The sequence below is a fragment of the Notolepis coatsorum genome (assembly GCF_963971535.1).
Source record: "Notolepis coatsorum genome assembly, chromosome: 9".
Classification (NCBI taxonomy): domain Eukaryota; kingdom Metazoa; phylum Chordata; class Actinopteri; order Aulopiformes; family Paralepididae; genus Notolepis; species Notolepis coatsorum.
This window is the reverse complement of record NC_140173.1, coordinates 132,455,130-132,483,033: the sequence shown is the minus strand read 5'-3', so window position 1 is coordinate 132,483,033 and position 27,904 is coordinate 132,455,130. Positions and strand designations below refer to the sequence as shown.

Sequence of the window (27,904 nt, the reverse complement as noted above, 5' to 3'; positions counted from 1 at the left end):
ACATTTTTCACTCCATAGATAAATTAATCTAGATACATTTTCTTTAACGCTTTAAATAATTAAAATTAATCTCCAAAGTTAAAGCATTAACTTTGACAGGCCTTCCACTCCTACAACTACAAAGCCATTCGGTGCCAAGAGTAGAACAAAGATAAGAGTCTCCTCTGCCAGCTGGCCCTGAAGCTCTGCCCACACACACACCCGGGCATATATCAAATATGGGAACAAAATCACAAAGTAAATTAGACTTCTATTGAACCCTAAACAGAGTACACAGTGGCAGAATACTTGACCGCCACAACTGATAAGAAAACTAAGAAAATGTTGACAATTTATAGACAGCCTGGCCATAGAAACAGGGCTACCCAGGGAGGCCAGGCTGTGTTCACTTTGTAGTCAAGGAGAGATTGAAACAGAATCTCACTTCAACCTCATTCCTTGGCCATTTGCAATTGACAAGCAACACCCAGTGGTAGAATTACAAAAGATGAATAATACATGGCGTCATTCATCCTTCTGCACTAAAAGGTGCGTTTGGAACCTGGCTTAGACCACTAAAATGGCATTTTTATTTAATTTTCTTTACCCCACTCCATCAATAGCAATGTGATCAAAAAGCCATTCATTTGTGACCATAAAGTCCTTGTGTGTTTACAGGTAAACCGGTGTATGAAATATTTGATTCACATCGCGACTGGGCACCATTCCTTACACTTGGGTCACATTGAAGTCAAGTCTACACAGCCAGAGCGGCTTGCCAGATGGTCAAAGTGAGACTAGCAAGGAGAGACTGCAGAAACAAGAGCTTCAGCGTCAGCTGAGACGACCGTCAACACACCAACACAGGAAGAGGCTGAGGAGGCAGCGGGTGGAACAGCCTGATGCAGAGAGGGAGACAACCACGTGTCATTTGTGTGACACTAGACACCAAAATCAACCACTTGTAGGCAGAGAATAAGGCACTGCAGAGAAAAGCAGAATCTGGAGAGAGGGCCGACTGATCTTTGTAAATGGTGCATTTATCCAAAGTGCTTAAAAAATGAATATCCACAAACCTTTGAATTATTGTGACCCATCAAAATCAATCTGTGGTCTGGAGGCTAAGATCAACACAAACAGACAACTCTGATCTAAAATATACAGCTTTATTCTGAACAGATACAAAAACAGACAAACTCAATATTAAAGCATGATCATTAACGGAGTAAAAGCAATAAAATGTTGACTGAATTTAATTATTCTTAATTTGCTATAGTAACAGAGACCACATCAGCATCTAAGCAGAGACCAGTATGGGCCCATGTATTGAGCTATATCAATATCATAGTGTAACCTCAATTGACTAACTCAAGTTCTACCCTTGATTGATGGTCAAGAAAACCCAAGTTCTACCCTTGATTGATGGTCAAGAAAACCCAAATAAACTGGCTGTCCAAACAGGCATAACAAACCATAATTTATTTATTATAATACTATTATTATTATAATAATAAATTGTATCCATATTTCAGTACTGTAAATGATAGCAAGTTCCCACAAGGCCACAGTAGTAATATGTTTCAATGAGACAAAAAGAAAATATCATCCCAGTCTTGAAAACCATCTTTTTCAATGTCATTGCATTTAAAATATTTTCTTTTTAACAAAATGTATGTTTGGGCGGCTGGGTGGCGCAGCGGTCTAAGCGCTCGTCACCAACACGTTTATCCGAATCCGGCTGTCAGCGTTGCCTCCGGCTTGGGCCGGCCGTCATACTGACTCAATTGGCAGTCAGCGAGAGGGGAGTCGATGGGTGGCAATCTGGTCGTTGTAAACAGCGACTCCTACAGGTCGGTCAGGGCGCCTGCACAGCAAGGACAGGAAATGTCGAGGGTAGTGTGAGCCTCCCACACGTTACACCTCGCCAATGAGAGTCCGCGCTGGCAGGTGAAAAGAAGTGGCTGGCTGACTCCGCATGTATCGGAGGGGACATGCGATATTCTTCAACCCTCCCTACGACCGACCAGTGGGGGGGCACATGCGAGCAACGATCAAGACAGAGGAGAGGGGAATTGGCTCGACTAAAAAACAGAAAAAGGAGAAAAAGTGGATACATTTTTTTAAATAAAAAGGTATGTTTGATGGGTACTGTTGATGTGAAAATCATGACTAAAGCCCTTGGATCACAATCCCCCTGGATATCAAAATAATCAAACAATTTCAGATATCCACAAAGAGATCTTCCTCGAAGAGATTGCATAATCTACTTGGGTTACCCTGATTGGCCCATCAGTCAGTCTGTCGGTTATCAGTAGTTGTAATGTAAAGGGTAACAGTTGACTACTAGCCCACAGCAATGAAACTAGTTTGCTACAATTTAGTTAACTAGTGCAGTGCTCGTTTGGAGTGCATGCCTGTTTGGAGCGGGCCAATCGCTTGAACAGAAGGCCACGTCTCCTCAAGATACTGACAGTTGGCTGTGCTCAGAGAGGCTGCACTAAAACAGTTATAACAAATCAAATGATATCTGAAGCTGAAAAAAAAATTACACTCCTGATATTGACATTCCACAATAAGCTTTTACTGAATGAATTTACATCCTTGTACCGGTTCTTTAAGAAAAGATGGTCTAAACCATCTCCATTCCCCATGGGTTCAGATAAGTGAGACATGTGTGACATAAGTGTGACATTCCGTTCAGCTCGTTTACTTCGCAAACCATCTTTATTTCTTTTTATCTACTTTTTCTCCCCATTTTCTATTTTTCTCCCTTCCCCAATTTCGTATCGTCCAATTCTACCCGTCCCCTGTCTCGAACGCTGTTAGGCCATGCCTCCCACAAGCCGGCTGCAATGTGGACGAAGCCTTGCATCACGTGTCCCCTCCGGTACTCGAGGAGGCAGCCATCGCATCTTTTCACCTGAACAGCGCAATCTCTCAGCGGCAAGGGTCTGCGTGGGAGGGACACGCCGCCCCCGTCGCTTCCTGATTCTACTGCGCAGGCGCACCAACCGACCTGTAGGAGTCGCTGTCCACAACGTCCGATCCCCACCCACCAGCTTCCCACCCCCTAATACTGCCAATTGTATTAGTATGAACGACCAGCCAAGCTGGTCGCAACGCAGAGAGCTGGGCTCGAACCCAGCATCTCCTGCGTTGGTGGCGAGCGCCTTGCCCACTGCGCCACCTAGCCGCCCTGCCACCATCTTTATTTCTGTAGATCGCCGTGAACTCATTTCAAAGATCTGATGACTAATTAACTTCTATGCATATATTCCGCCTGCCGCTTTGATTATTTTGGTTCTTGGAAGTGGGTCGTTTTTATAGTATTAAGTTCCAACACTGAAGTGAACGGGTACTTCCACACCTGTACCCCTTGTTGCATTAAAGTCGAGCAACACGGTGGAGAAGTGAATAAGGTGAATAAAGACGAGAACAGAACAGAACACACAGCGATGGACCTTCAGCATCAGGAGGGCTTCGCCTCTTCCTCCTCATCTTCATTCAGGAGGAACTCGCTGATCTCCTCTCTCATCTGAGACCTACACAGGAGAAAATAATAGAATAGGATTTCAGCAATAGTGTTGGAGCCAAAATGCCCTTCTGTTTATTTAGTTTTATTTTAACTCACGGTGCAGAGGTTTGGCATCATCAGTCACCATGGCAACCACCACAGGGGGTGGTTACCCATATATACTGATCAGTGGGTGACGAGCCCCAGGTGCGCAAGGGGAATAGCCATACAGTTTTTGACGTGTCTTGTCGTGTTCGTGTTGATGTGCCGTATAGGTCGGCGTTCAGTGTTATTAGTAAAAAGAGTTTTTGTATATATCTTTTGGTTGATAATGGTCAATAAAAGGATTGGCATATAGAAAATGATACGAGCACTCTGGACATTGAATTCTTCAAGCACGCGTCTAACTCAAGCCAGCCCAAATGCCCCTCGCAGTAGGCTTATAGGTAAAGGCTCTACAAATAGAATGCTTGAATAGAATTAGCCCTTGTTTCACCGCAGCAGAGGAGCTTTCAACAGGGTATTATATTAACCCTAACCCTAACTAACCGTACTGTCATGCACTTGTCCTAATAAACTAACCTACACTGTAGCACTCAACACTTTGATGAACATTGTTGCTCAGCTGATAGAGTTGTGCCCTTCCTGATGGCTTGTCGTACAGAACTTGTAAGTCGCTTTGGATAAAAGCGTCAGCTAAATGACTAAATGTAAAATATTCAAGCATTGGTACCACAAACGTTTGCGCTAGGCGAGATTGAGTGGCCCCGTGCCATAAATTATGTTGTGAATATTGACTTAATTTACAATAAATGGGACTGCATTTCTATAGTGCTTTTCCAAAGAGCTTCACAACTTATGCCTCACATTCACCCATTCACTCACACACACACCGACAGCGGAGTCAACCATGCAAGGTGCCAACCTGCTCATCGGGTGCAGTTAGGGGTTAAGTGTCTTGCTCAAGGACACTTCGACACGCTGCCGGGAGGAGCCGGAATCAAACCGGGAATCTTCCGATTACCAGACGACCAGCTCTACCTCCTGGGCCACTGTCGCGCCCCACAATACAATTTAACACGCCCGAATGTAACTTATTTAGAAGACCTTCTCTCCCTCTTCTGGGCTTCTGATAGGATGTACTCTGGGAGAACCTCCACTGACGCCTGGGAAGAGAAGAGATAGAAATAAAATCTAAAATCATCAAAAACAAAAATGTGAATTCTACACATCTGACAATATCATATCCATAATCATTGATATTATCTTTAGGTGTCTCATGCTTCTAGTGTATTTCTGAATATATGCTTCTCATGCTTCTCATGCAAGAGGTCAAAGGTCTGTTAGTTCCCATCTAACGAACTGTTGAGAAATAGGAGACATGGACATGAGCAGTTATGTGTTACATTAGTTTATATCCCAAAGGTTATTACTGTATTACTGTCCCTGTTATATTAAATGGGAAGATAAAAACTAAGTTAACATACAGTATGTGTTCTCAAATGTGATGCTGTACATCTGCTGTTTGCCATTGCACACATTTAAACCGGTGCTTCAGTGTTTGTATGGTATTTATAAAAAACAAAGAAAAGAAAAAACATCGATTTTGGCACCATTTGGTAACCGGTGTTGGTTTTTTAAGTATGGGTTTTGGCACAGAGATTGAAAAAAAAACTACAAACGATACCCAACCCTAATTGTCAGTCAGCTGTAATAAGAGGCTGTGTGTGTGTATGGTGTGTACACATGTGTGTATCCATGTGCATAGGCAGCATAGAAGCTTTAGGATCAGGCGGGAACCCACCACGACACAGCTCGACTAGACCCTGGAGATCTCCATTACTTGGTTTATGTCAGGAGCAAGGTTTCTTCTACGAGATGAAAAATGCTGCCAGTGAACATCTTTCTGTGTTGGTGACGTGCCTGGCACAGTACGTGCATATTTTGTCAAACCGGGGTGCGTTTGCTTTGTCAGTCCGGGGCACTGCCAGCAGGTGGGGCCTGTTTCAATTGAAATGGGTGAATAGATATAGCTAAGATGTATAGACAAAGACCAATGTCTGTGTGCTGCTTTCTACGCACCATGTCTTTGATGGTCAACCGACAGCTGTAACACAACAGGCTTTTCAGTTCCACTGTCTCTGGGGATCTGGAAAACAGCAACAATAACAAACACACACAACATCATAACCCTATTCCTTGTCAACAACAACAACAACAACCACCACTGTTATGATATTATACAAAGTGCAATAGCAAGAGGAGCACTGTTGCCTAGAGATCGCCGTTTGATGGCATTACAGATTCTACCTTGTAAGGTATTACTTACTTATATAATGAAAAATAACAGTGTAGATAGACACTTACTTAATCGTTGAACAGCAACCACCTCCACCTCCTCCACCACAGCCTTCTCCTCCACCCTGCTCTCCCCCAGAAGAGCAGCATTGTCCTCTGGCAACAGAGGTACTTGTAGCAGGCCCTGGATCTGCAAACAACACAACAAGGAGGTAAGTAACAGTACAACCTATAACAACCTCCTCTATGGTGTACGCTCCATTTACACACAACTAGAAAATGGTGTAATGGATGGAGGGAGAGAGAGATGGGGGAGAGGGAGAGAAAGAGGTGAGGGGGAGAGATGGAGGGAGAATAATGGATGGAGGAAGAGAGGGGAATGAGGGGGATAGAGGGAGGGAGAGAGAAAGGTGGGAGAGAGAGAGAGAGAAGGGGATAGAGGGGGAGAGAGAGGGGTGGAGAGAGAGAGAGAGAAGGATAGAGGGAGAGAGAGAAGGATAGGGCATAGGGGTGAGGGATGGAGAGAGAGAGAGAGGAGGAACTAGTGGTATCTTGCTGTGTCTACCTGTAGTCTTGGAAGAAAGTTCAACTCACTCACCTGGGCCCTCATTCATCAACGTGACGTAGAAAATGTTCTATTTCCACACGTAAGCACAGAATTTAGAATGAGTGCACGCACAAAAGAAACGGGATTTACCACACGTGCGTACGCAGGTTCTATGCACACCTGTCATGATAAATATCACCTTGGCCCTGCGCCGAGGCTCGTGCACACTTTCACGTATTTGCATACCAAAACCGCCCCGATTAACCATATACGGTAATGGTACCCCCCTGAAATGTGGAAGAATGGACTAAACCGAGGGTGTTGTACACTGTCGGATATTATATCTATTAACTTCCTAAAAGACCATTGCTGCCTGGACACCGCAAACACTAATAAAGACCATTAACCACTGTTTTGCCGTTGCCCGTTAGTGTCATTAATGCATGCTGGAATAAGAATGCCTTTCTTAATTTATTTTTAATATTAATAATTATTATAATACAATAAAAGACAGCTCCGTCTTTTAATACACATATATTGTACAGTAACGTCAAATAAATACTACAGTCCCCGCTGAAATAAAGGTTCTGCACGCACATACCAGCAGTGATCTACAGCATAAAAGATAGCCACTTTATAATACTATTCTGAGTAGATAATTCATCTGTATCGCAACAGAGTCACGGATCTGGTCGGGGCAGGTAGCATTATGCCGGGAAAATCCTTATGAAATAAACAAAAGTGAATTAAAGAATTTAAAAACAAAGTTTAGCATATTAAATCGTTTTATAAGCTTTCTGAGTAGATCATTCATCTGTATCGCAACAGAGTCACGGATCTGGTCGGGGCAGGTAGCATTATGTCGGGAAAATCTTTATGAAATAAACAAAAGTGAATTAAGGAATTTAAAACGAAGTTTAGCATATTAAATCGTTTTATAAGCTTATAGCTTTTTTCGTGCTGATTTGAGAAGGGTCCAGCTGCAGAGCCGGAAGGCAACTCTCAGGGCCAAGATAGCACTTATACTATTTTGAGAGAGACAGCAGAGAGACAGACAGACAGACAGACACTGTTCCACAGTGTGTGTGTGTGTGTGTGTGTGTGTGTGTGTGTGTGTGTGTGTGCGTGCGTGTGTGTGACTACTAGTCTAATAGTAGAGACTCAGCCCCCCCCCCCCCCCCCCTCTGGACCACCTCCTAGTAGAGACTTCTCTAGGAAGAAGGCGAAGATGAGGATTAAGGCGAGACACTGCAGGTGAATAGGCAAATATACTTTTTTTGTTGATTTTGAGATTTTGTTATATTTTGCTTCCTAAACATGTCTTCTATGAAACTAGTGACAATAAAACGTCAATAACACACATTTAGTTGTTCATTTTACTTCATTTTGCCTTATTGCATCCATAAATGTCCACATATTTAATGGGGAAGTGCCTCATTTGCATATATAAACATAAATTTCAGAAAACTTGTCTCTACTAGGAGGTGGTCCAGAGGGGGGGGGGGGTCTCTACTGGGAGGTGGTCCAGAGGGGGGGGGGTCTCTACTAGGAGACTAGTGGTCACACACACACACACACACTGTGGAACAGTGTCTATCTGTCTGTCTCTCTGCTGTCTGTCTCTCCGGCTCTGCAGCTGGAACCTTCTCAAATAAGCACGGAAAAGCTTTTAAGCTCATAGCTCCAATTTGGGTCCCAAATTGCGGTACAAATGAAGGAGGTGTCTTGGGTAGTGGACTCTAGTTAATATTATGTTCTCTCTGCAATTAGACTGCCCCTCATTCATTCATTCATCCCTATCTGATGCTATCTCTGAAAACAGTTCCTGCGAGCGCAGTCAGTGCACCCGATAACGCTATATATATAAACCTGCATTCATTCGGAGAGAAAGACCTATTCCACATGCTATTTAGGGTTTGACAATAATTACACTAATATCGCTATTTCACAATGAACTATAATGAATTACGGGGGTCATACAGAACACGTCAGTCAAGCTTATTTCCGCCTTAAAACTAATGCATGCAACTGATCTATGCCGTCCGTCTGCAGTCCCCATATTCTACCACTCGGCGTCAGCTACGCATGCTCCGAGCTGTGCGTAAATATAAGCACGAAGTCAAGTTCAAGTTGAAATTGATGAATCCCACACTTTGCTTAGAAATGGTCGTACGCACAGGTTAAGCACATATCTGTGTGTACGCCACGTTGATAAATGAGGGCCCTGGTTTCTATGATTAGAAAACAACTGTGGCGTTTAAGACCAGTGGAACATTGTAGTCAAACTGATAAAAGCCCCCCCCCCCCCCAATGTAGATAAAACTCATACACTCAGGCCTTCTTCAGTGTACAGGCTGTAGCTGTAGGCTTACCTGGGGTCAGTGTAACAGCTGAGGTAGATCCTGGGGATAAGACTCGTCTCTGAGAGAGCTGCTCCGAGATCAGTGTGGCCTGGAAGGCTGAGAGCTCTTCTACAAGCAGGAGAGGAGGAAGGAAGGGAGGGAGGGAGGGAAGGAAGGAAGGAAGGAAGGAAGGAGAGAGCCTTGTTCAATCAACAGCATCATTATCATCTATCTACGCGACCACATCGCAATGACATTATGATAGAAAAACGCTGCTTTCAGTTATAAGAAGATTGTGCTAGCAAGGCAGTGTTATGTTTATATGCAATGTATTTACAATGATAACATTTGTCAAAACATTGTTTCTGGAAATCATTCGGTGGAATTCTAACTCCCACGTGCTTACTGGCTGAAACCCTATCTCGTCTCCCTGTGCATTCAAAATGACGTATGTTGAAAGTCCAGGTTGTATCAGAAAGGATAGTTTATTTACAAAACAAAGGTTCTCGTACAGAATGAAACAAATTGAAAGTCAGAGTCTCTCTTTTATCTCATGTTATGTTACCATAGAGAAGATTCACTGTTGTGCTATTTTGACCTAGTAGTGCCCCACATACAGTAACTTGAATTGATTGATTGGTTGAATTGATTGAAAACTTTATTAACAGATTGCAGAATGGGTACAATACAGTACGGCTCAATACAAAACAAATTGACAAAGAGGATGCAGACCAGAAAAATACTTTAGTCTTGTTTACATAAGGGTCCTCCATTTTCAATTCATCAAGACAATCTTTCCTTGTGACAATATTGTCACCCAATGTAACAGAGGTCCAGCATGACCATGCCGCAGTATTTGCCCGCGTCCACCTCGTGTTTGATGTGGTCGTTCAAATAGAGAAGGCATGCGTCAGTGGAATGGGATGTTCTGAAACCAGATTGGAATTAGTAGATTTGTTTTTCTTTTCGCAAGGTACTTTTCGACCTGTTCGTAGACTATTTTCTCCATAACTTTCGAGATGGAGGTAAGAATAGAAACAGGGCGGTAGTTGCCTGGGTCTAATTTGCTGCCTTTTTTGTGCAGGGGGGGTCACTCTCGAATAGCTAGGACCACTAGAACTACTCTAATTGTAACCTAGTAGTGTCCCACAGAAATGAATGGCTAGGACCACTAGAACTACTAACATGAATGAAGGTTCTAAAACGCTGGTCCTATGTCAGTTCATGGGAGTTATTTACCTTGACAAAAATGGCCTAGGCTCTATACATACTGTGGACTATACTATGTCATCCTATACTCACCCACAGTAGTATCCAAGGCACACATGCAGAGCAGACATTTATGAGAGTGTTCAGCGCTAGAGGTCTGAGAGGGACACGCTGTCTGGAGCTTCTCACTGGTCCTAGACGACAACACACACACACACACTTATTTTAATCCACAGATCAAATCAAATGTACATAGGTTCAATGTGCTTTTAGGACATCTATGGATGCAAAACGCATCTTCTTTGCTACACTGTCTGGTTACCTATTACAGCGGAGATGGGACAAACTAACCAGCTATTTGGCTTTTCTCTCGACAGGCCTGCATTCTTCAGACCATCAAGACCATCGCTGTCCACAACGTCCAATCCCCACCCATCGACTTTCCACCCGCTACCTCTGCCAATTGAGATAGTATGACGACTGGCCCAAGCCGCAGGCAATGCTGACTCCGGGAGTCGAGACCGCAGCCTCTTGCATTGGTGACGAGCGCAATCTCCGCTACGCCACCCAGCCGCCCTCCATTTTGATCATTATCAAAATCATTTGCCTGCAGTTATAGCTAAGGCCTCTGATTTGTGTGGCCAACGGCTGATACCGTTTACCCAGGAAGGCTCGTTCCATATAATCGCACAACCTGTCTCAAGGAGAAGCACCTTCATTGATAAACGTGGTATTTGGAATGTTGTAGAAAACATCCCAAGTTACATTAAACCATTCAGGCGTCACTCATGAATGTTTGTACATGCATGCTTATGTACACAATAGTGTATGCAATAGATTCTAGATGTTGATATGAATCAAGGTGCAAGATATATATTTGGATGATGGCTTTCAGGGCATCATAAAGCCAGGATGTAATTGGTTGTTAGGACACACATGAAAGCTCTTTATGGTTTTTCAAGCATCTGCCATCTTTTCAGATAATGCTTTTTGTGTGTGTGTGCCCATGTGTACTCTGTGTACATGTATATGCTTCTGTGTGCGCAACACTGTTTGTTTGCAGGGTAGAAACACCTCTGAAATAGTATTTAGCCCAATTCACAGTAAAACCATCCTTTATAAGCAGCTCCAGTGAAATTCTACTCAGTATATATATACAGTATATATATGTACTTGTATGCACAGTGTGCATACACCTCCAACCACCTCCAACTCAACACCAGTAAGACCAAGGAGCTGGTGGTGGACTTCCGGAGGGGCAAGAAGAGCCCCCCCCCGCCCCCCCCGATTCCCATCACCATCCGAGGGGAGGAGGTGGAGGTGGAGGTGGTGGAGTCATATAAGTTCCTTGGGGTACACCTGAACAATAAACTGGACTGGTCGGACAACACAGAGGCCCTCTACAGGAAGGGACAGAGCAGGCTGTTCTTCCTGAGGAGACTCAGGTCCTTCAATGTTTGCAATAGACTGCTGCAGTCATTTTACCAGACTGTAGTGGCCAGCATCCTCTTCTATGCTGTGGCATGCTGGGGGGGGGGCTACACCAACTCGAGGGACACCAACAAACTCAACAAGCTGTTGAGGAAGGCTAGCTCCGTGGTGGGAGTCGAGCTACCTAGACTAGAGGTGATGGCAGAGAGGGGGATGAGAAGGAAGCTGGCTGCTATCCTGGAGAATCCCTCCACCCCCTCTACGAAGAGCTAGTCAGGATGAGAAGCACGTTCAGCCACAGACTCATACCCCCCCCCCCCCCCCGACACTCAACTAACCGCCTCGGACAGTCCATCATACCAGCGGCCATCAGGCTCCACAACAGTGGGCAGGGACTGCTGCCAGACATCCAACTAGAACTAATAGGAACCCAAAAAGGACAATAACACTACCTTAGGCATACTGCACCTTATATGAATACTATGATACTGTGAATACTGTATATTTCAGTTAGTTAGATAGTAAATTATAACACTACCTTATGCATACTGCACCTTATATGATACTGTGAATACTGTATATTTCAGTTAGTTAGTAAATTATATTGACTTATTTGTTTACACTGCTTGTGTTGTTTTTACTACCTGTACCCCCACCCCCCCCCCCCCCTTCCCCATGCTGCTATGATGCCTGAATTTCCCCAAGGGGATCAATAAAGGAATGTCTTATCTTATCTTATGTGAATGATTGAGTGAGTGCAATACACATACTGACCTGTAGATGGTGCTGACAGTAGAGGGAAAGTCAGCTTGAAGTTTAATAACAAAACTCTCAGTCAGTCGTTGAATGCTACCCTTGTCTGGAGTCTGTGGGATGGACAGAGAAACATGTTGAGTCTGTGTATCATGTCACACACAAGGAGGGGCGAGGCTGAGTGTTTACTTCCGGTTACTCCGTTACCTGGAGAGAGAGAGTGGGAAGCTGATCGAGAGAAACGATCGAAGTCAAGTCAAGTCAAGTAATTTATTTATATAGCACATTTAAAAGCTCAAAGAGCCGACTAAAGTGCTGTACAGTACACTACAAAATAAAAAACTATAGACATAGTCCCACAGTGGAACAGAGGACAATACAACATGACAAAAGACAGGATGGTCAGTCAATACAGTAGGACCACAAGACACTAGGAGTATACAACAGACGATACAGTATGACATAGGACAGTAGACAATAAGTTACGACACAAAGACTATACAGCAGACAATATAGTAAGACATAGGAGACTAGACGATATGTTATGGCAGTAGGACTATGCAACAGACAGTACGGCAAGACATAAGACACAGGGAAGTGCAATAGAGTAACTGGACACTGTACAGGGGTATCAGGGAATGACCAGCCCACTGTATTTTCTTTTATATAATTGATGAAACTGTCAAATGCAGTGCTGTGGCTGCTGAGCCAAAGTAACATACAGTATTCCTCATAATGTTGTTATATTTAGTCTGTTGGGAGCAGCCATATTAACCAGAGGGACGTCTAGCCCATATCTCATGGCAGAATAGCTTTAGGTAGCCTGAAAAAAATCTTTTTTTTCCAGGCTGTATACTAGTGTTACCTTTAGTGTCCAGGCTGTATACTAGTGTTACCTTTAGTGTCCAGGCTGTATACTAGTGTTACCTTTAGTGTCCAGGCTGTATACTAGTGTTACCTTTAGTGTCCAGGCTGTATACTAGTGTTACCTTTAGTGTCCAGGCTGTATACTAGTGTTACCTTAGTGTCCAGGCTGTATACTAGTGTTACCTTTAGTGTCCAGGCTGTATACTAGTGTTACCTTAGTGTCCAGGCTGGGGATGAAGACAGAGGAGATGTTGAACATGTGGTTGTAGAAGGAGATTTCCTTAGCAGAGTAGTCTCTCATTGGTCTCACTATCACTACATCACCATATCTAGGGTCTGAGAAACCCTGTGCACACGCAAAAAGAAACACACAGCAACATTACTGAGAAGCAACCGCCTTCATTTAGAATCCTGACCTTCTTGTGAACAGTTTCACTGAGAACTATTTTCTACCGAAGTACACCCACCATATATTATTATGGGGGATGTTATTATATGAAACTGTTCACAACAAGGTCTGTGGGTTATCTTAACTGTGTCATGATTTCTGGAAAGAAAGACATTGCTGTTCATGCCATCCAGCTCCACTGTGTTGCAGTGACGGCAGATATCTCTGTGGCAGATGTATATACAGCAGATATCTCTGTGGCAGATGTATATACAGCAGATATCTTCAAAACTCTGCAAATCACACCACACCAAGCTGGATAAATAGATAGCACTCCAGGTAATAGGAAATATATATATCCGTTTTTATTTTGGGTGAACTGCCCCTTTAAAATAAACAGGACCAGCATATCATTGTAAACTTTAAAGACTATACTAGGGCACACACACACACATACACATACACACACTCACCGTGTCCATAGCCAGTTGTGCTCCTCTCCCTAATGCTATATTAGCCAGTAGTTTAACAGCCAGTCTGGTGCAGCTCTCTCCTAACATCACTTTACTGTAGCCTTCACAGCGTGCTGTATGGACCAGCAGGTGCTGCCTACAGGAACAACAGACAACACATTAGTCACTCTGTGTTAAAAGGGGAACACAACAGCGTCACCTTGCTGTTTTTTCTTTTTTGTTCGGATCCAGAGCATTGCTGGCGTCTCCGTTTTGACTGCCACTTCTGTCCGTGTTTGTGAACTTTATACCAGTCTCTGTTACCCGTTTCCCAAGTCCATTTCTTGTCCTTTCTATTGCCGCCGCCACCGCAACATCCACGAGGCCCCCGCCTTAATCGAAACCGGACCCCCCACCTCCCTGACGGCTCAAACATCCCCTCATTCTGGACTACCTCTCGCCCCCCTGTCACTTACACCCACCGCACCGCTAACCTCAATCCTCCTTCCTTCCCCCCTGCTCCCCCATCCATCTCCCTTGCACTGCTAAACACTCGCTCTCTCTCCAATAAATCACCTCTGATCTCTGATCTAATACTGGACAACAACCTTGACCTACTCCTCCTCACTGAAACCTGGCAACAACCCTGGGACTTCTACTCCCTCAACCAAGCTACCCCCCCCCCCCCAAACTACAGTTTCATTGCCAAGCCCCGCCTCTCTGGCCGAGGGGGGGTCTTGCAGTTTTTCACAAACACTCCCTATTGTGTGTATTGAGCCGTACTGTATTGTACCCATTCTGCAATCTGTTAAATAAAGTTTTCATTCATTCATTCACTTGCTTTTGAGAGTTGTACAGACAATAGGTTGTTGACAAATTGACCTCTTAGATTATAACCCCCATCTCTGCCCATGAAAATGTTTTGTATGTAGCCAGGGAATTGTGCAGTTTTGAATTTAACCAAATCTTTAAATTTCAGTTTGACTTTTAACAAATAAACAATTGGTATGTTCTCTATAACCAGCATGATGTACAATCCGTATAGCTCTTTTTTGCAGTGTGCATATATTTTGTAGGTTGGTTTTATATGTATTTCCCCAAACTTCAACACAATATGACAGGTAGGGTACAATGAGTGTGCAATCAGGTCTCCTGATGTCCGAGTGCATTTGTAATGTTTATGTCCCATGTCTGTTTATGAATGTGTGTGTGGATATAAAGAAATTATTTGTGTGTGTGTGTGTGTGTGTGTGTGTGTGTGTGTGTGTGTGTGTGTGTGTGTGTGTGTGTGTGTGTGTGTGTGTGTGTGTGTGTGTGTGTGTGTGTGTGTGTGTGTGTGTCTGACCTGAGTGTGTGCAGGAGATCCTCCCTTGCTGTCAGGGTTTTCACAGAGCCAAACAGCCTCTGTAGCGATTGGGTGAGAGTCTCATCAATCACCAGAGGTGTGGGCCCGCCCTCCTGGATGTTGAGCCCCGATAGGTCAGCCTGGTTCTCTGGGTTGAGGCTAGAAGCAGGGTAACAACAGTAGACTTTTCAAATGTAAACATTTATCATGGGAACACGGCGTCATCAAACACAGGAGAGTTATGGTAGCAGTTGATCAAATCAAGTGTCAAGTGTCACTCAGATATTCATGAACCACTTAAAGAAACACACCAACATTATGGGAAATAGGCTTACCACGATAGCTAACTAACGTTAACGTTACAAGCTCAAACACCTTATAACTACTACCATTGTCGTGTCCATAAGTTCCCTGGCAAAATACTTGTGAGGACAAAGGTATACAAAGAGGAGAGAACCATTTTAAATCGGGCATTGTTAGGAGTTTCGAGAATGCTGGCTACCAAGCTAAGCTACGTTAGCTAACTTAGCTACTAACGTTATATACACAACATGTACAACGACACAATGATATTTCTATTCATTACAGGCCCACTGACTCGGGGTTAACATTGGGAATCGCATTGAGAATGGCTAGGTGCAATACCGGCCGCATCACGCTAGACAGCGGTATCGAGCACCCTTTTTAACATTGTATCCTGGGCTGTGGGATGGCCAAAGGTTTCGGGTTACATTTGTCCTTGTCGGGCAAGACGAACGGTTCTGCCGGTTACATTGAAGCCCATCAAATATGCCTGATCCATATGTTATGATGGATTATGCCGTCGAGCAATGGATGTACCAGATGGCGATCAAGAAATTGGAATATTGTTTTTGGAATACTCCCGGTCGCAGGTAAGGACGATTTGACGTCAATTTTAGCTTGATCCTGCAAGGCTTTTGTACTGATCGGGCTGATAAGCGTTTTTAGTGTTGAATACGAATGCCATTACCGACAATCAAATAATCAGAAACTACCCCCCCCCCCCCCCCCCCCCCCTCATGATGGAACATAATACCTATGATGTAGATTTTATTCCGGAACAATAGCAGGTTCAGGCAAGAAACGGCAACGTCTACAATGGTATCGACGTATACTGCCATAACTAAGCATTTTATGAATTACCCTAGACCGCTCTAAAACCATACTTATATTCACCACGGTATAACACGGGAACGTATGGATGGAAAAATGATCTCTTTTTTGCATCTTGACCGGAAGAAACTCAATGTCAAATGACTATAGTATTGTATCCATGGCTATAATATAGAATATAGATTTAGTTCTACAAACAAGGTGACTAACTCCCATCGTTTACAGCGTGGCAATACCACCACAGGATAAAGCTAATCCCCGGCGGTCAATGAGTTAAAGGTGCTATAGATAGCATCTCTATGTAGAGTACATTTGTTTCTTTCTTTCTTTATAATTAATACATCCACAGAGCTTTTAGAAAGGTGCAGAATAAAAGTACTGCGTTTCGCCCCAATTCTTTTTTTATTAATGATTACAACATTTGAAAGAAATTTGGCAGGTCCAAAATGAATGTTGTTGTTTACATGTTGCAGGCATGTATCCCCTCCCTACTTCCCATTTCCCAACATGGAATGCACCAGATTGGATAAATGACATGCTGGTGCTCTAGTGTGACATCTAGTGGCTGAATGTTATCGATAGCACCTATAAATTAACTGAATATTAGCTAGTTGATATTCATCATGTTGATGTTAAGATTTCATATTTTGATGTCTCACTGACTCCTCTTCTTTCAGCACGATAGTAGTTTCATGCAGAGGACGCACTTTGCATGAATGAAGCACAAAGCATTGTGGAATACAAGCACTAATGACCTTGTACTGGTTTGGATGAAGAGGTCCACTGCAGATTTGTAGTTGGTTTCTGCTGTCTGACGGTCAGCGCGTGAGGAGGCTGCTGGTTCCAGGACTCCTGTCTGACGGTCAGAGCGTAAGGAGGCTGCTGGTTCCAGGACTGAACTGGGAAGATTAAGGACCTGAGACATGAAGGGAAGAACAACAAGGATCATTGTGTATCAATATCAATTTACTTAAGATGTTAAATTAGGTGTGTATGAACAAATGTGTTAGCATATAGTGTGTACAGTTAAGTATTCTTAGTTACAGTATCTCAAATAGTTGATTATTGTATATTGTATATTGGAGCTTGTCTTGTGTGTGTGCGTGTGCATGTGCGTGTGTGTGCACTAGTCCTTTGTCCTGTTTACCTGTTTTTTTTTAATTTAATTTGATTTGATTTGATGCTCTTTTTCGTTTATCATATTTAGTCACCTTCATTTATTTTTCGTTTAGTCAGTTTTAGTCAACTACAGGTCTGAGCATTTTAGTATTCGTTTAGTCTCGATTTAGTCTTTTGTGTTTAGTCTCGCCACTCAGTTACAGCCTCATAAGTAGGGATGGGTATGGTATCTTTAGGATTGCATCGATACTACCTACTACTCTTATCGATACTGCTTAACGGTTCGGTACTTTATCGATACTCTTATAGGTTCTTTTAAATTATTATTATTAAAAAAAATATATATACATTTATTATTTGAACGGCTTAAGGCCATATCTGTACTTGATGTTTGTTTGTTGTGTTGCATATTTGAATAAACTTCAATCAAATCTAATCAAACCCCCCCTCTTAAAAACAAAAACCTGTGTTTAACCTAGCCATCTATAAAACATCATGCTAAAACTGTGAAACAAATGTCCTACTCCCTTAAAGAAATAAATGCATAGCAAACATGACTCAGTTATCCAATAGTGCTGCTGCTTTTTATTTTGTTAAAATCTTTTAGTTAATAAGACTAAAAGACTACAATGCTTCCTGTCCTTGCGTTTCCGGTGTCCGGTGCTATGCACGGAGATTTTTAACGTCACATTTTCAACAACAGATTGCTGCTAATTAAATACTTCATGGAAACGGAGTAACGTTAACGTTATGTCGAGTTCATACGTGTAGTGTAGTATGAACTCGGCATAACGTTAACGTTAGTCCGTTTCCAGTGTTGCTGGCTGCCACCGTTGCATCGCAGATGGATGGTACACTGTTAGCTCCGTAGCTAATCCGCTCCTAGACTACCGATAGCAGTACCGATAACGTCAGAGCTTATAAATACTCCGTTTTCTTCTCATTTAGTACCGGTTCCCATCTAGAACCGGGTTTCGGGGGCATCCCTACCGATGGGATCATTGGAATTATTATGTTTGGATTACCTTCTGGCTAAGGTAAGGACCCCCTATGTCTATTTTACTGAACCTGAAACATGTTTATGTAACGATCACTAGGGATGGGTACCTTTCACATTTGAACCGATACCGGTACCTGTGAATCGATACCGGTACCCAACGGTACCTTTTTTCGGTACTTTAGTCTCAAGAAATTTAATTTACCTACCTCAGTCGTAAAAAAAAAATCCAAACTTCAAATAACTACAATTTCGACAGTTTTCGGCTTGTCATTGCTCCGACTGCTTTGTTGTTGAATCAAGTCAAATCCTAGGTAAGCATATATTGTGCTTGTGAACGTTGACATAAAAAGAAAAAAAAAAAAAAAGGGGGAAAAAAAAGGGAAAAAAAAATTAATACAAAATATTTATTTTTTATTTTTTTTCCGGTTTCTCACTTGATTCGATACTCGGTAGTACCGACGTGTTTCGGTTCGGTACCTCAAAAGTACCGAATTCGGTACCCATCCCTAACGATCACAGTGTCTTACTTTACCGGACATAAACCAAGCGTTTTGTAACGATCGCATTTTCGTGGTAAGACTCCCCCCCCCTTGATAATTTTGCGAAGGGGCTGAGCCCTTTATGGTAGTGTTTCTTGCGTTCTTTTGGAACTGTCCTTTGCCTACTATGGGACATAAACTCCCTTGGTGGAGGTTTATTGTTTTATGTTTTCTACAATACCTCTTTATTGAGTGTCGTCCTGTTTTTTGGACTTTACTTATTTTCTTAAATACTCACTTTGAGACTTGTTTTTTTTTTGTTGGTTATTTTTCCCCTTCTCCTTAACACTGGCACGGTCACCATGTAGGTTTTTTGCGAACCCCAGGAAAAATAGCTACTGCAATTCTGTAGCTAATTGGGGATCCTAATAAACTAAACTAAACAAGGAAAGATAAAGTCATTTTGAGTCTGTTCTGTTCTGGGGTTGCTGGTTCTATTCCCTGACAGCTTTTTCAGGATTGCACTCCAGTTGTGGGAAAGTTGGTTGTCCCAGTTCACTGTGCTGTTCTGAAAAAGCTGTTGATGAATGGTGGCTCATGTATACTATATATATATTAGTGCTGTCAGGCAATTAAAAACATGTATCTAATTAATTACAGGATTTGTAATTAATTAATCTAATTAATCACATTTTAATCGCATAACCATTTTAGGCCTGATATTCTATATATTCTATATTCTATATGGCAGAATTCAGTACTGTATCTACAGTATAAAACCTTCTGTTTAACACTTTCAGTGCAGTTGATTAACGTTGATTAATGTCCTGAATCTGAATCTGAATCTGGATGCCAGCATCCACTTCAATGATAGCGTTAAAAACGCATAATCTAGGGCGGTCAGGTGGCGTAGCGGAGATTGCGTTCGTCACCAAACGCCGGAAACGCTGGATTCGCCTGTTCGAATCCAGCTCACAGCTCCGGCGTTGTCACCAGCTTGGCTGGCCGTTCACACTAATACAATTGGCTGTATTAGAGGGTGGGAAAGCTGGCGGGGTGGGTCCGGGTCGTTGTAAACAGCGACTCCCACAGTTCGGTCGGGGCGCCTGCTCAGCGCGGATAGGATCTAAGGGGGGTAGTGTGATCCTTCCACACGTTACACCCTCTCAGTGAGAGTCCGCGCTGCCAGGTGAAAAGAAGCGGTTGATTGGCTAGACGTGTGTCGGAGGAAGCACGTGATAGCCTCCACTCTCCCAGACCGACTGTGGGGGTGGGGGGTAAGTGCGCAGCGACCAGGAAGGGGATTGGGAATTGGCATAACGACTAACATTGGGATGGTAGAAAATCGGAGGAAAAAGGAGGGGGGAAAAAGATATAAAAAAAAAAAACACGCATAATCTATGTTTTAAATTATGGCTATGTGTCTAATCTGCCCGTCGCTTATCAATGACTTGTTTGCAGTCAACATTGTCGAAACGGATTGTTTTTTTTTTTAATCAGTTCATAGCCTTTTTATAGCATTTCGAAAAGATATTGTTTTCTCGAAAATTTCAGGAAAATAGAAAGATTCCGTCATAAACGGCATTTATTGGAATATTCTCGAATACAATAGACACGGTGTCATTTGTCGGCCTATTTATGAATCGTTTTCAAATAAACGCTAGATTATCGATAGTATCTGTGTATTTATGCACGCTATAGAAGCGAGCTGAGAAATCGATTCTCTTATTTCCTCAACAGCACACACACACATAATACACATACGGGGCACGCTGTTATCTCAGTGAAAACAGCTCTGATTATCCTAAAACTGGTAACATAGACTCCTTACCTTAGATCAGATGTTCTCCAAAAAGATTATTCCAATTCCTGATCGCCATTCCAAATATCGATCGTGTTTATTGATTGATTATTGGCTGCTGTAAATATATATTCCAGGCTGCTTTCCATCTCGCGATCACTTCCCTCTTCATCAGACGGCTCGCCAGCATAGTGGAGCCAGTAGGCTCCCCCCCACACATCCACCAGTGTAATCGAATGGCCTGCAGTTACACAGGGATAGACGATAGGGGGCAGTATTTTCCCATCGGAGCTCCTAGAGGGGCTGCTGTACCAACGGGAGACTCGGTTGATGAAATATGAATTCAGATCGCTAATAATAATAAAAAATAACGACAATTAGCGTCATCGGCATTCAACGGTCGGCATGAACTAACGACATAACACGTCGTCGGCACTCAAAGTGTTAATCATCTTCCATTTATTAATTTGCTTCGATTTTTCAGGTCTGGTCAATTTTAGCATGGTGTTATTCACAGTCAAAGATTTTTTTTTTTTTTATATTCTCATTTGGTTCATTACAATTAACTCAAGCCTAGTAACAGACACAGTATTTCTGACACTGGGAATACATTCCCTGAGATCCATAGATGTCCCTAGAATCAGATACCAAGAACATGCAAATGGACCATATTAAAAAAAAAATTAGTCTGTAAATGTGTATTCTACGTTCTTATGGAATGAATGAGCGACTTTGGGTCCTTGAAAAGCGCTATACAAAATAAATGAATTATTATTATTATTATGAGATTAAAAAATATTTAAAAAAATATAAAAATATGTATAGATTTTTTGTTAATTTTGATAACGAGATAATTTGCTGTGTAATTAATTAATCTAATTAACACGATAAACTGACAGCCCTAATATATATATATATATATATACTTTATGAAAGCATAATTTGTATGTAGGTATAATAAAGTAGGTATACTAAAGTTTAAACCACTTAAATTGTACTTACTTATGTGTTAAAGGTTGTACTTAAATATATTGAAATTATACTTTTTGTATTTTTGGTTACCTTTGCTTACCAAAAATAGTACTTTTAATAAGTTAACTTAAGTACAACCTAAGTTTGGTAAACATCTCAGTTTTTTTAAGTGTAGTAAGATCACACTTACAACATATTAATGACTATCAAGGAAACAAGACAAACGTCTTTCTCAGGTCTGCATCCCCTTAACAAGTGTGTATTGAGCCGTACTGTATTGTACCCATTCTGCAATCTGTTAAATAAAGTTTTCATTCATTCATTCATTCATTCATTCATTCATTCATTCATTCATTCATTCATTCATTCATTCATGTGCTTTGAATTAGTACATAAAAGCAAATAAGAAGTCCCAGAAATACAGTGCAAGTATACTCTCAGAAAATGTATCAGTGTGTCTATGACATCCATCTATTTTCATGATTTAATTTTTCATTGTGGCAATGCTGTTGTTATTCCTGTGTGGAATGCGTCCTTGCTAAATCAAATTACATGGTAAACAGTATTGAGATAAAAGAACAAACTTACTAGAGTTAAAAAATTATAATAATAATAATAATAATTTTTTTTAAATAGCCACTGAGAGTGATCTGTGTAAACTGACCTGTTCAAGGGGCACTATGTGGAAGGGGAAGCCTGTGGCTCTAAAAACAGACTCCACCTCAGCTACTGTCCTCTGTCTCTCCTCCATAGACAGCCCTATAGCACCACCCTCTGGGGGGGGGGAAGAAAGAGAGAGCGAGCGAGCAAGCGAGAGAGAGAGAGAGAGAGAGAGAGAGAGAGAGAGAGAGAGAGAGAGAGAGACACGCATATATGAAGGTGCAGCTACATGCCATCTGGCTAAAGGAGAATAAGTTCTACAATGTTTGAAATCAGACAAAAGAGGAGCTTCGCCTGCATATAATCGTTTGCCCATAATATCAAATTACCATCAATATAAACAATCCCAGGTGTGAATCTCAACTTCTTGGGAGCAAAACAACTCAAACCCTAGGGGAAGGTTCAGCAGGAAGAACAATACAAGTCAAAACAACAAACTAAATACTAATGTTTTTCAGCAATCATAATTTTGTTTAATACTTGGAGAAAAAAAGATAAAACCTTGTTGCCACACACACACATACACTATAGGTTCTGCAAGTCACTGATACATCTAAGCTTATTTTCCTTGTTAAATATGTACTGTATTGTATTGTTCATATTGAACATTATGTAAAATAAATATGTATGTTATTAATACCATGCATTGAGATAAAATTATGAAGAGTGTGATACAGTATATGACAGACAGACAGACAGGACATAAGGATGGTTAGACGGACAGATAGACAGACAAACAGACATAGAGATGGATAGACAGGTAGATATGTTTACCTCTTGCACCTGATTCAGCATGGAGCAGGAGGCGGGCCCTCCAGACACAGCCAGCAGCACCTAAAACACCAATCACAGCTATGGTGCGGTCTCTACAGTATGCTGTGCTCTTGCTCTTTAAAATTATCACAAATATATGGGGTTCATTATGGATTATCAGAGAGATATTAGCCATCAAGTAAAGGATACAAAAACAAGCATAGACACAGCTCTACACTTACGTTGTTGGCTTTTTATCTATCTTCCATACACAAACATACACACAGACACACACACATACATGCATACCTTCTCTCCAGGGAAAATGACCCTATTCTTCCCAAGCATGGCACGGAACTTGTGAATGAAGTAGTCCTTGAAGCAGCCCCTAATAGCAGAGATGTACTTCATCAGACAAAGAGACAAACATCCCAGTTTAGTCTAACAGTTTAGTATAACAGTATGTGTAGTTCCAGAGGCAGGGGATGGATGGGATATGTGGTGATTAAAACATTAAAGCTCACCTGGACAAAGTTTTGTTTGAAATATGGTTTCATTATATGAATGTGGATTTATCTTGTCGGACACTTAAACTCAAAGTGGACAAATTACGTGTGGCAAAAAAGATAAATGACCTTCAGGTTTCTTTAAATATTCAAATTATATTCAGCTAACTACTATTTCGCACAGGTCACTCTCATCTGCATTAAAGTGTGGAAATGTGAAATGCATACATTATTTACATTTAGCCTAGTCATTTAGCTTTTAGCACTTTTATTCAAAGTGACTTTATAATTTTTGGCTGGTAAAAAATCTGCCTGGCTGGTAGTTTTTCAAATCTACCAGCCGAATGGCTGGTAAGTCAAAAAGTTAATTCCCTGGCCCTACCCAAAGCTGTAAAGGAATGTGAATCCCTACCCACATTCAAAACCGCTCTAAAAGAGCACCTACGGGAGGCTGCAATTCGAAACTGGCCACCGTAAATGTCCAAACCCCCCCACCCCCTCCTAATAGACAGTATCCTCCGCTCCGTATGTATATATTCTCTCCCCACCGTATATATATTTCTCTCCCACCCCCTCCTAATGTAGTCTCCTCACCACAGTATGTATATATTCTCTCCCCACCGTATGTATATTTCTCTCCCACCCACCCCCTCCTAATGTACAGTCTCCTCCCCATCATATGTATATACTCTGTCAGGATCTATGGGTAACAGTACTGTATATTTGCATATCATATATGCCACAAATGTAACAGTACTATATACCTGTATGTCATGTATGTCCCTATGCCATAAATGTCATGATATCATGTATGTTGTGTATATGTCATAAATGTCTATGAATTGAAAATGGGGGACCCTGATGTAAACAAGACAAACGTCTTTCTCTGGTCTGCATCCCCTTAACAATTGTATGTATTGAGCCGTACTGTATTTGTACCCATTCTGCAATCTGTTAAATAAAGTTTTTCATTCATTCACATTGGTCACTAACATCATTAGGAAATACACTAGCAGAGCTATACATATTATAGGGATTATTTGTAATGAATAAATCAATCAGAGTCGTTTTTCAGGGCACTTTGTATTTGGGCGAGTTGGGGAATCAATATAAGCTGCATGAAATTCATGGAATGATGACACATCTACAGTGAAACAAGACGAAGACGGTTGATGTAATCACATGTGTAATAATCATACCCCTCTGATTGGCGGTGACACACTAGCTAAGTTAGCTCCTCTCTTCTACTAGGGGCCTCCTGTGGCCTTACCTGCAAAAAGCATCTCCTGCCCTGATGACAAGAGCTGCTGTGGCCTCTTTGCATTTCACACATTTCTTGGAGACACTGGAAGATGGGAAAACAAAACATGTTGGGCTGAATACCAGTAGGTATGTTACTTGTAGTAAAATACTGTATATTGAATAGGGCTGCACGATTAATCGTTTTTTAATCGAAATCGCGATTTGGAATGATGCAATTATCAAATCGCCAAGCCTGCAATTAAAAAAAAAATAAAAAAAAAAAATTTTAACCAGGAAGTCCCATTGAGATACAAGATCTCCTTCGCAAGGTAGACCTGGCCAAGATGACAGCAATAACATTTGCAATACATCACACAGCAATAAAATGTGCGATACATCACACAAGAACATAATAAATGTGCATGTATACAATACATCACATGTAAACACAAAGCAGAATAGTCTACATGATAGTAAAAGTGTATAATACAGGGTAATACAGTAATTTTGCAGTTGGCACCCGACTACAGAAAGCAGCAACATGCTTCTTGTAAAAAAAAATTAAAATATGTTATAATCGCATCGCAAATCGCAATCGCAATATCTGTCAGAATAATCGCAATTAGATTATTTCCCAAAATCGTGCAGCCCTAATATTGAACAACATCGATCTTATGATACAAAAAAGGTCACACACAATATGGTTTGTGATGCTAAAGTACTAGCCCCTTTCGTGACTGTGATGCAAGCCTTGCTTGAATACGCAATTAAAGCAAGGCTTGCATCACAGTCATGAAAGGGGCTACTAAAGTACATGTACTGCTCTGGGTAACATAATTCCCAAGTTAATATCAATCAATGTCGTAACGACAACACAAGTTCCTTATGTAACGTTATGCCAACAGAGTGTAACATGACAACTGAATTACTTTGAGTAACTTAAACCCTGTCTCTATCTCCGTTGGACCCAGAAACCCACCTACCCTGGCCGTGGAAACCAAGCTAGCCAGGTTTGACCCTGTAGTGACCTGCACTGGCTCCCCATTGCTGCACGAATCCGCTTCAAGGCCCTCGACCTAGCATACCGTGCGGCAAAGGGAACCGCTCCCGCCTACCTCCGGTCAATGGTCTCTAACTACACACCCTCAAGACCCCTACGCTCTGCATCTTCTGGCCGCCTCAGACCTACTCCTATCCAAGCTCCGGGAGGGTCATCAAAGAGAAGTCGCCTATTCTCAGTCCTTGCCCCACAATGGTGGAATGAACTACCCACCCCAGTTAGGACAGCCGAATCACGTCCAATCTTTCGCCGTCGACTAAAGACGCACTTCTTCAACCATTATCTGAATTAAAAAAAAAAAAAAAAAAAAAAAAAACCTAACTAACCGTACTGTCATGCACTTGTCCTAATAAACTAACCTACACTGTAGCACTCAACACTTTGATGAACATTGTTGCTCAGCTGATAGAGTTGTGCCCTTCCTGATGGCTTGTCGTACAGAACTTGTAAGTCGCTTTGGATAAAAGCGTCAGCTAAATGACTAAATGTAAATGTAAATGTAGTGGAGACTAGTTACTTACCTCGGCCCCTCTCGCTGTTCCAGTTGACCATTGTACTCTTCATCCACTTGACACATGGTAGACCAGTTACTGTTGGTAGTTACAGGTATAGCATTATAGGTCTGAAAATAACACAGTAACAAGCCCAGCTGACAGAAACAGCTGTCAAGAACGTGAATTCCAGTCAATCAATCAAACACCTACGGGAGACTGCAAGTCGAAACTGGCCCCTGTAAATGTCCTAACCCAACCCCCTCCAATGTACAGTAAATGACCAAGTATGGTTGTCAATATACCAATGTACAGTTGTACAGTGTCCCCCACCCACCTCCAATGTACAGTCCCCCCCAACCCACTCAACCCCACCCCACCTACCCAACCTCCTCCAATGTACAGTTTCTACGTCAAATGTATACTCTCTTTTCTGGACTCTTTTTGTATCACAAACAGTACTGTATTTGCAAATCTGGTATGTCATAAATGTATAGATGTAGCAGTACTGTCTATCTGTATGTCGTGTATGTCATGTTATGATGAATTGAAAATGGGGGACCCTGATGTAAACAAGACGAAAGTCTTTCTCTGGTCTGCATCCCCTTAACAATTGTATGTATCGAGCTGTACTGTACTGTACCCATTCTGCAATATGTTAATAAAGTTTTCAATCAATCAATCAATCCGATAGCATAACGTTAATGTTAGCTCAACTGTTTAAAATGATGTAACGTTAGCTACTAATGATGCGATACTCGCTGTAACTGTTAGCTATTCCTCCATCTGTCCGCGTGGATTGATTGATTAATTGAAAACTTTATTAACAGATTGAAGAATGGGTACAATACAGTACAGCTCAATACACACAATTGTAAGGGGATGCAGACCAGAGAAAGACTTTCGTCTTGTTTACATCAGGGTCCCCCATTTTCAATTCATCAGGACATATATGACATACATGACATACAGATAGACAGTACTGCTACATCTATGACATACCAGATTTGCACATACACATTATTACACAGATTAAAATCCACATTACACTTAAGTCATAAATCCATAACGCTTCTTATAAAGAGCAAATTATAATTTTGAGATTAAAAAGCGAACATGAAACAACCTCCGAGTCCTCGGCTAAATCCAAACATAGGGAAATGTGCTTTCAGTGGCCCTTTTTGATGACGTAGATAGCAGATCTGTCAACATCATTAGGTCGGTGGGCAACATCATAGATATATATATCTATGGGCAACATGCTCTGCATATTTTTCCCAAGTTGAATTTGAATATTTAGCAGTAATTTTTTGTGGAAATCATGAATAGTATTGGCAGGGGCCATTATCTAAAAACAAAATAGGCATATTTGGTGCAAGTAAACATAATAAAATAAAATAAAAACCATCGCTCCATCGGCCTCTGGGATTTGTAGTTTAAAACAATCTTGAATTGTTAAATTGTAGGGTCTATAGGACTTCAGTACCCAGAAAGCAAATCGTGTTTGACGTAGTTCTCACGTTTGTTCGCAGGTGTGTCGACTGAACTCTGCGCAAAAGCAC

General features: G+C 41.8%; 1 protein-coding gene across 1 annotated transcript; it reads right to left on the bottom strand.

Annotated features, from left to right (window-relative positions):
* Nucleotides 1-1,126: 1,126 nt before the first annotated feature.
* Nucleotides 1,127-27,515, bottom strand: ctu2 (cytosolic thiouridylase subunit 2 homolog (S. pombe)). The gene is made up of 18 exons (XM_084322127.1): nucleotides 27,469-27,515; nucleotides 26,373-26,441; nucleotides 24,820-24,894; nucleotides 23,353-23,431; nucleotides 23,065-23,124; nucleotides 22,620-22,680; nucleotides 22,295-22,404; nucleotides 17,015-17,175; nucleotides 15,126-15,284; nucleotides 13,802-13,937; nucleotides 13,155-13,286; nucleotides 12,095-12,186; nucleotides 9,983-10,083; nucleotides 8,711-8,809; nucleotides 5,861-5,981; nucleotides 5,576-5,642; nucleotides 4,601-4,659; nucleotides 1,127-3,521 (listed from the first exon to the last, which is right to left on the bottom strand). The coding sequence occupies exons 2-18, from the start codon at nucleotides 26,426-26,428 to the stop codon at nucleotides 3,449-3,451; spliced, it is 1,641 nt and encodes a 546-aa protein (XP_084178253.1). The 5' UTR covers nucleotides 26,429-26,441; nucleotides 27,469-27,515; the 3' UTR covers nucleotides 1,127-3,448.
* Nucleotides 27,516-27,904: the final 389 nt, after the last annotated feature.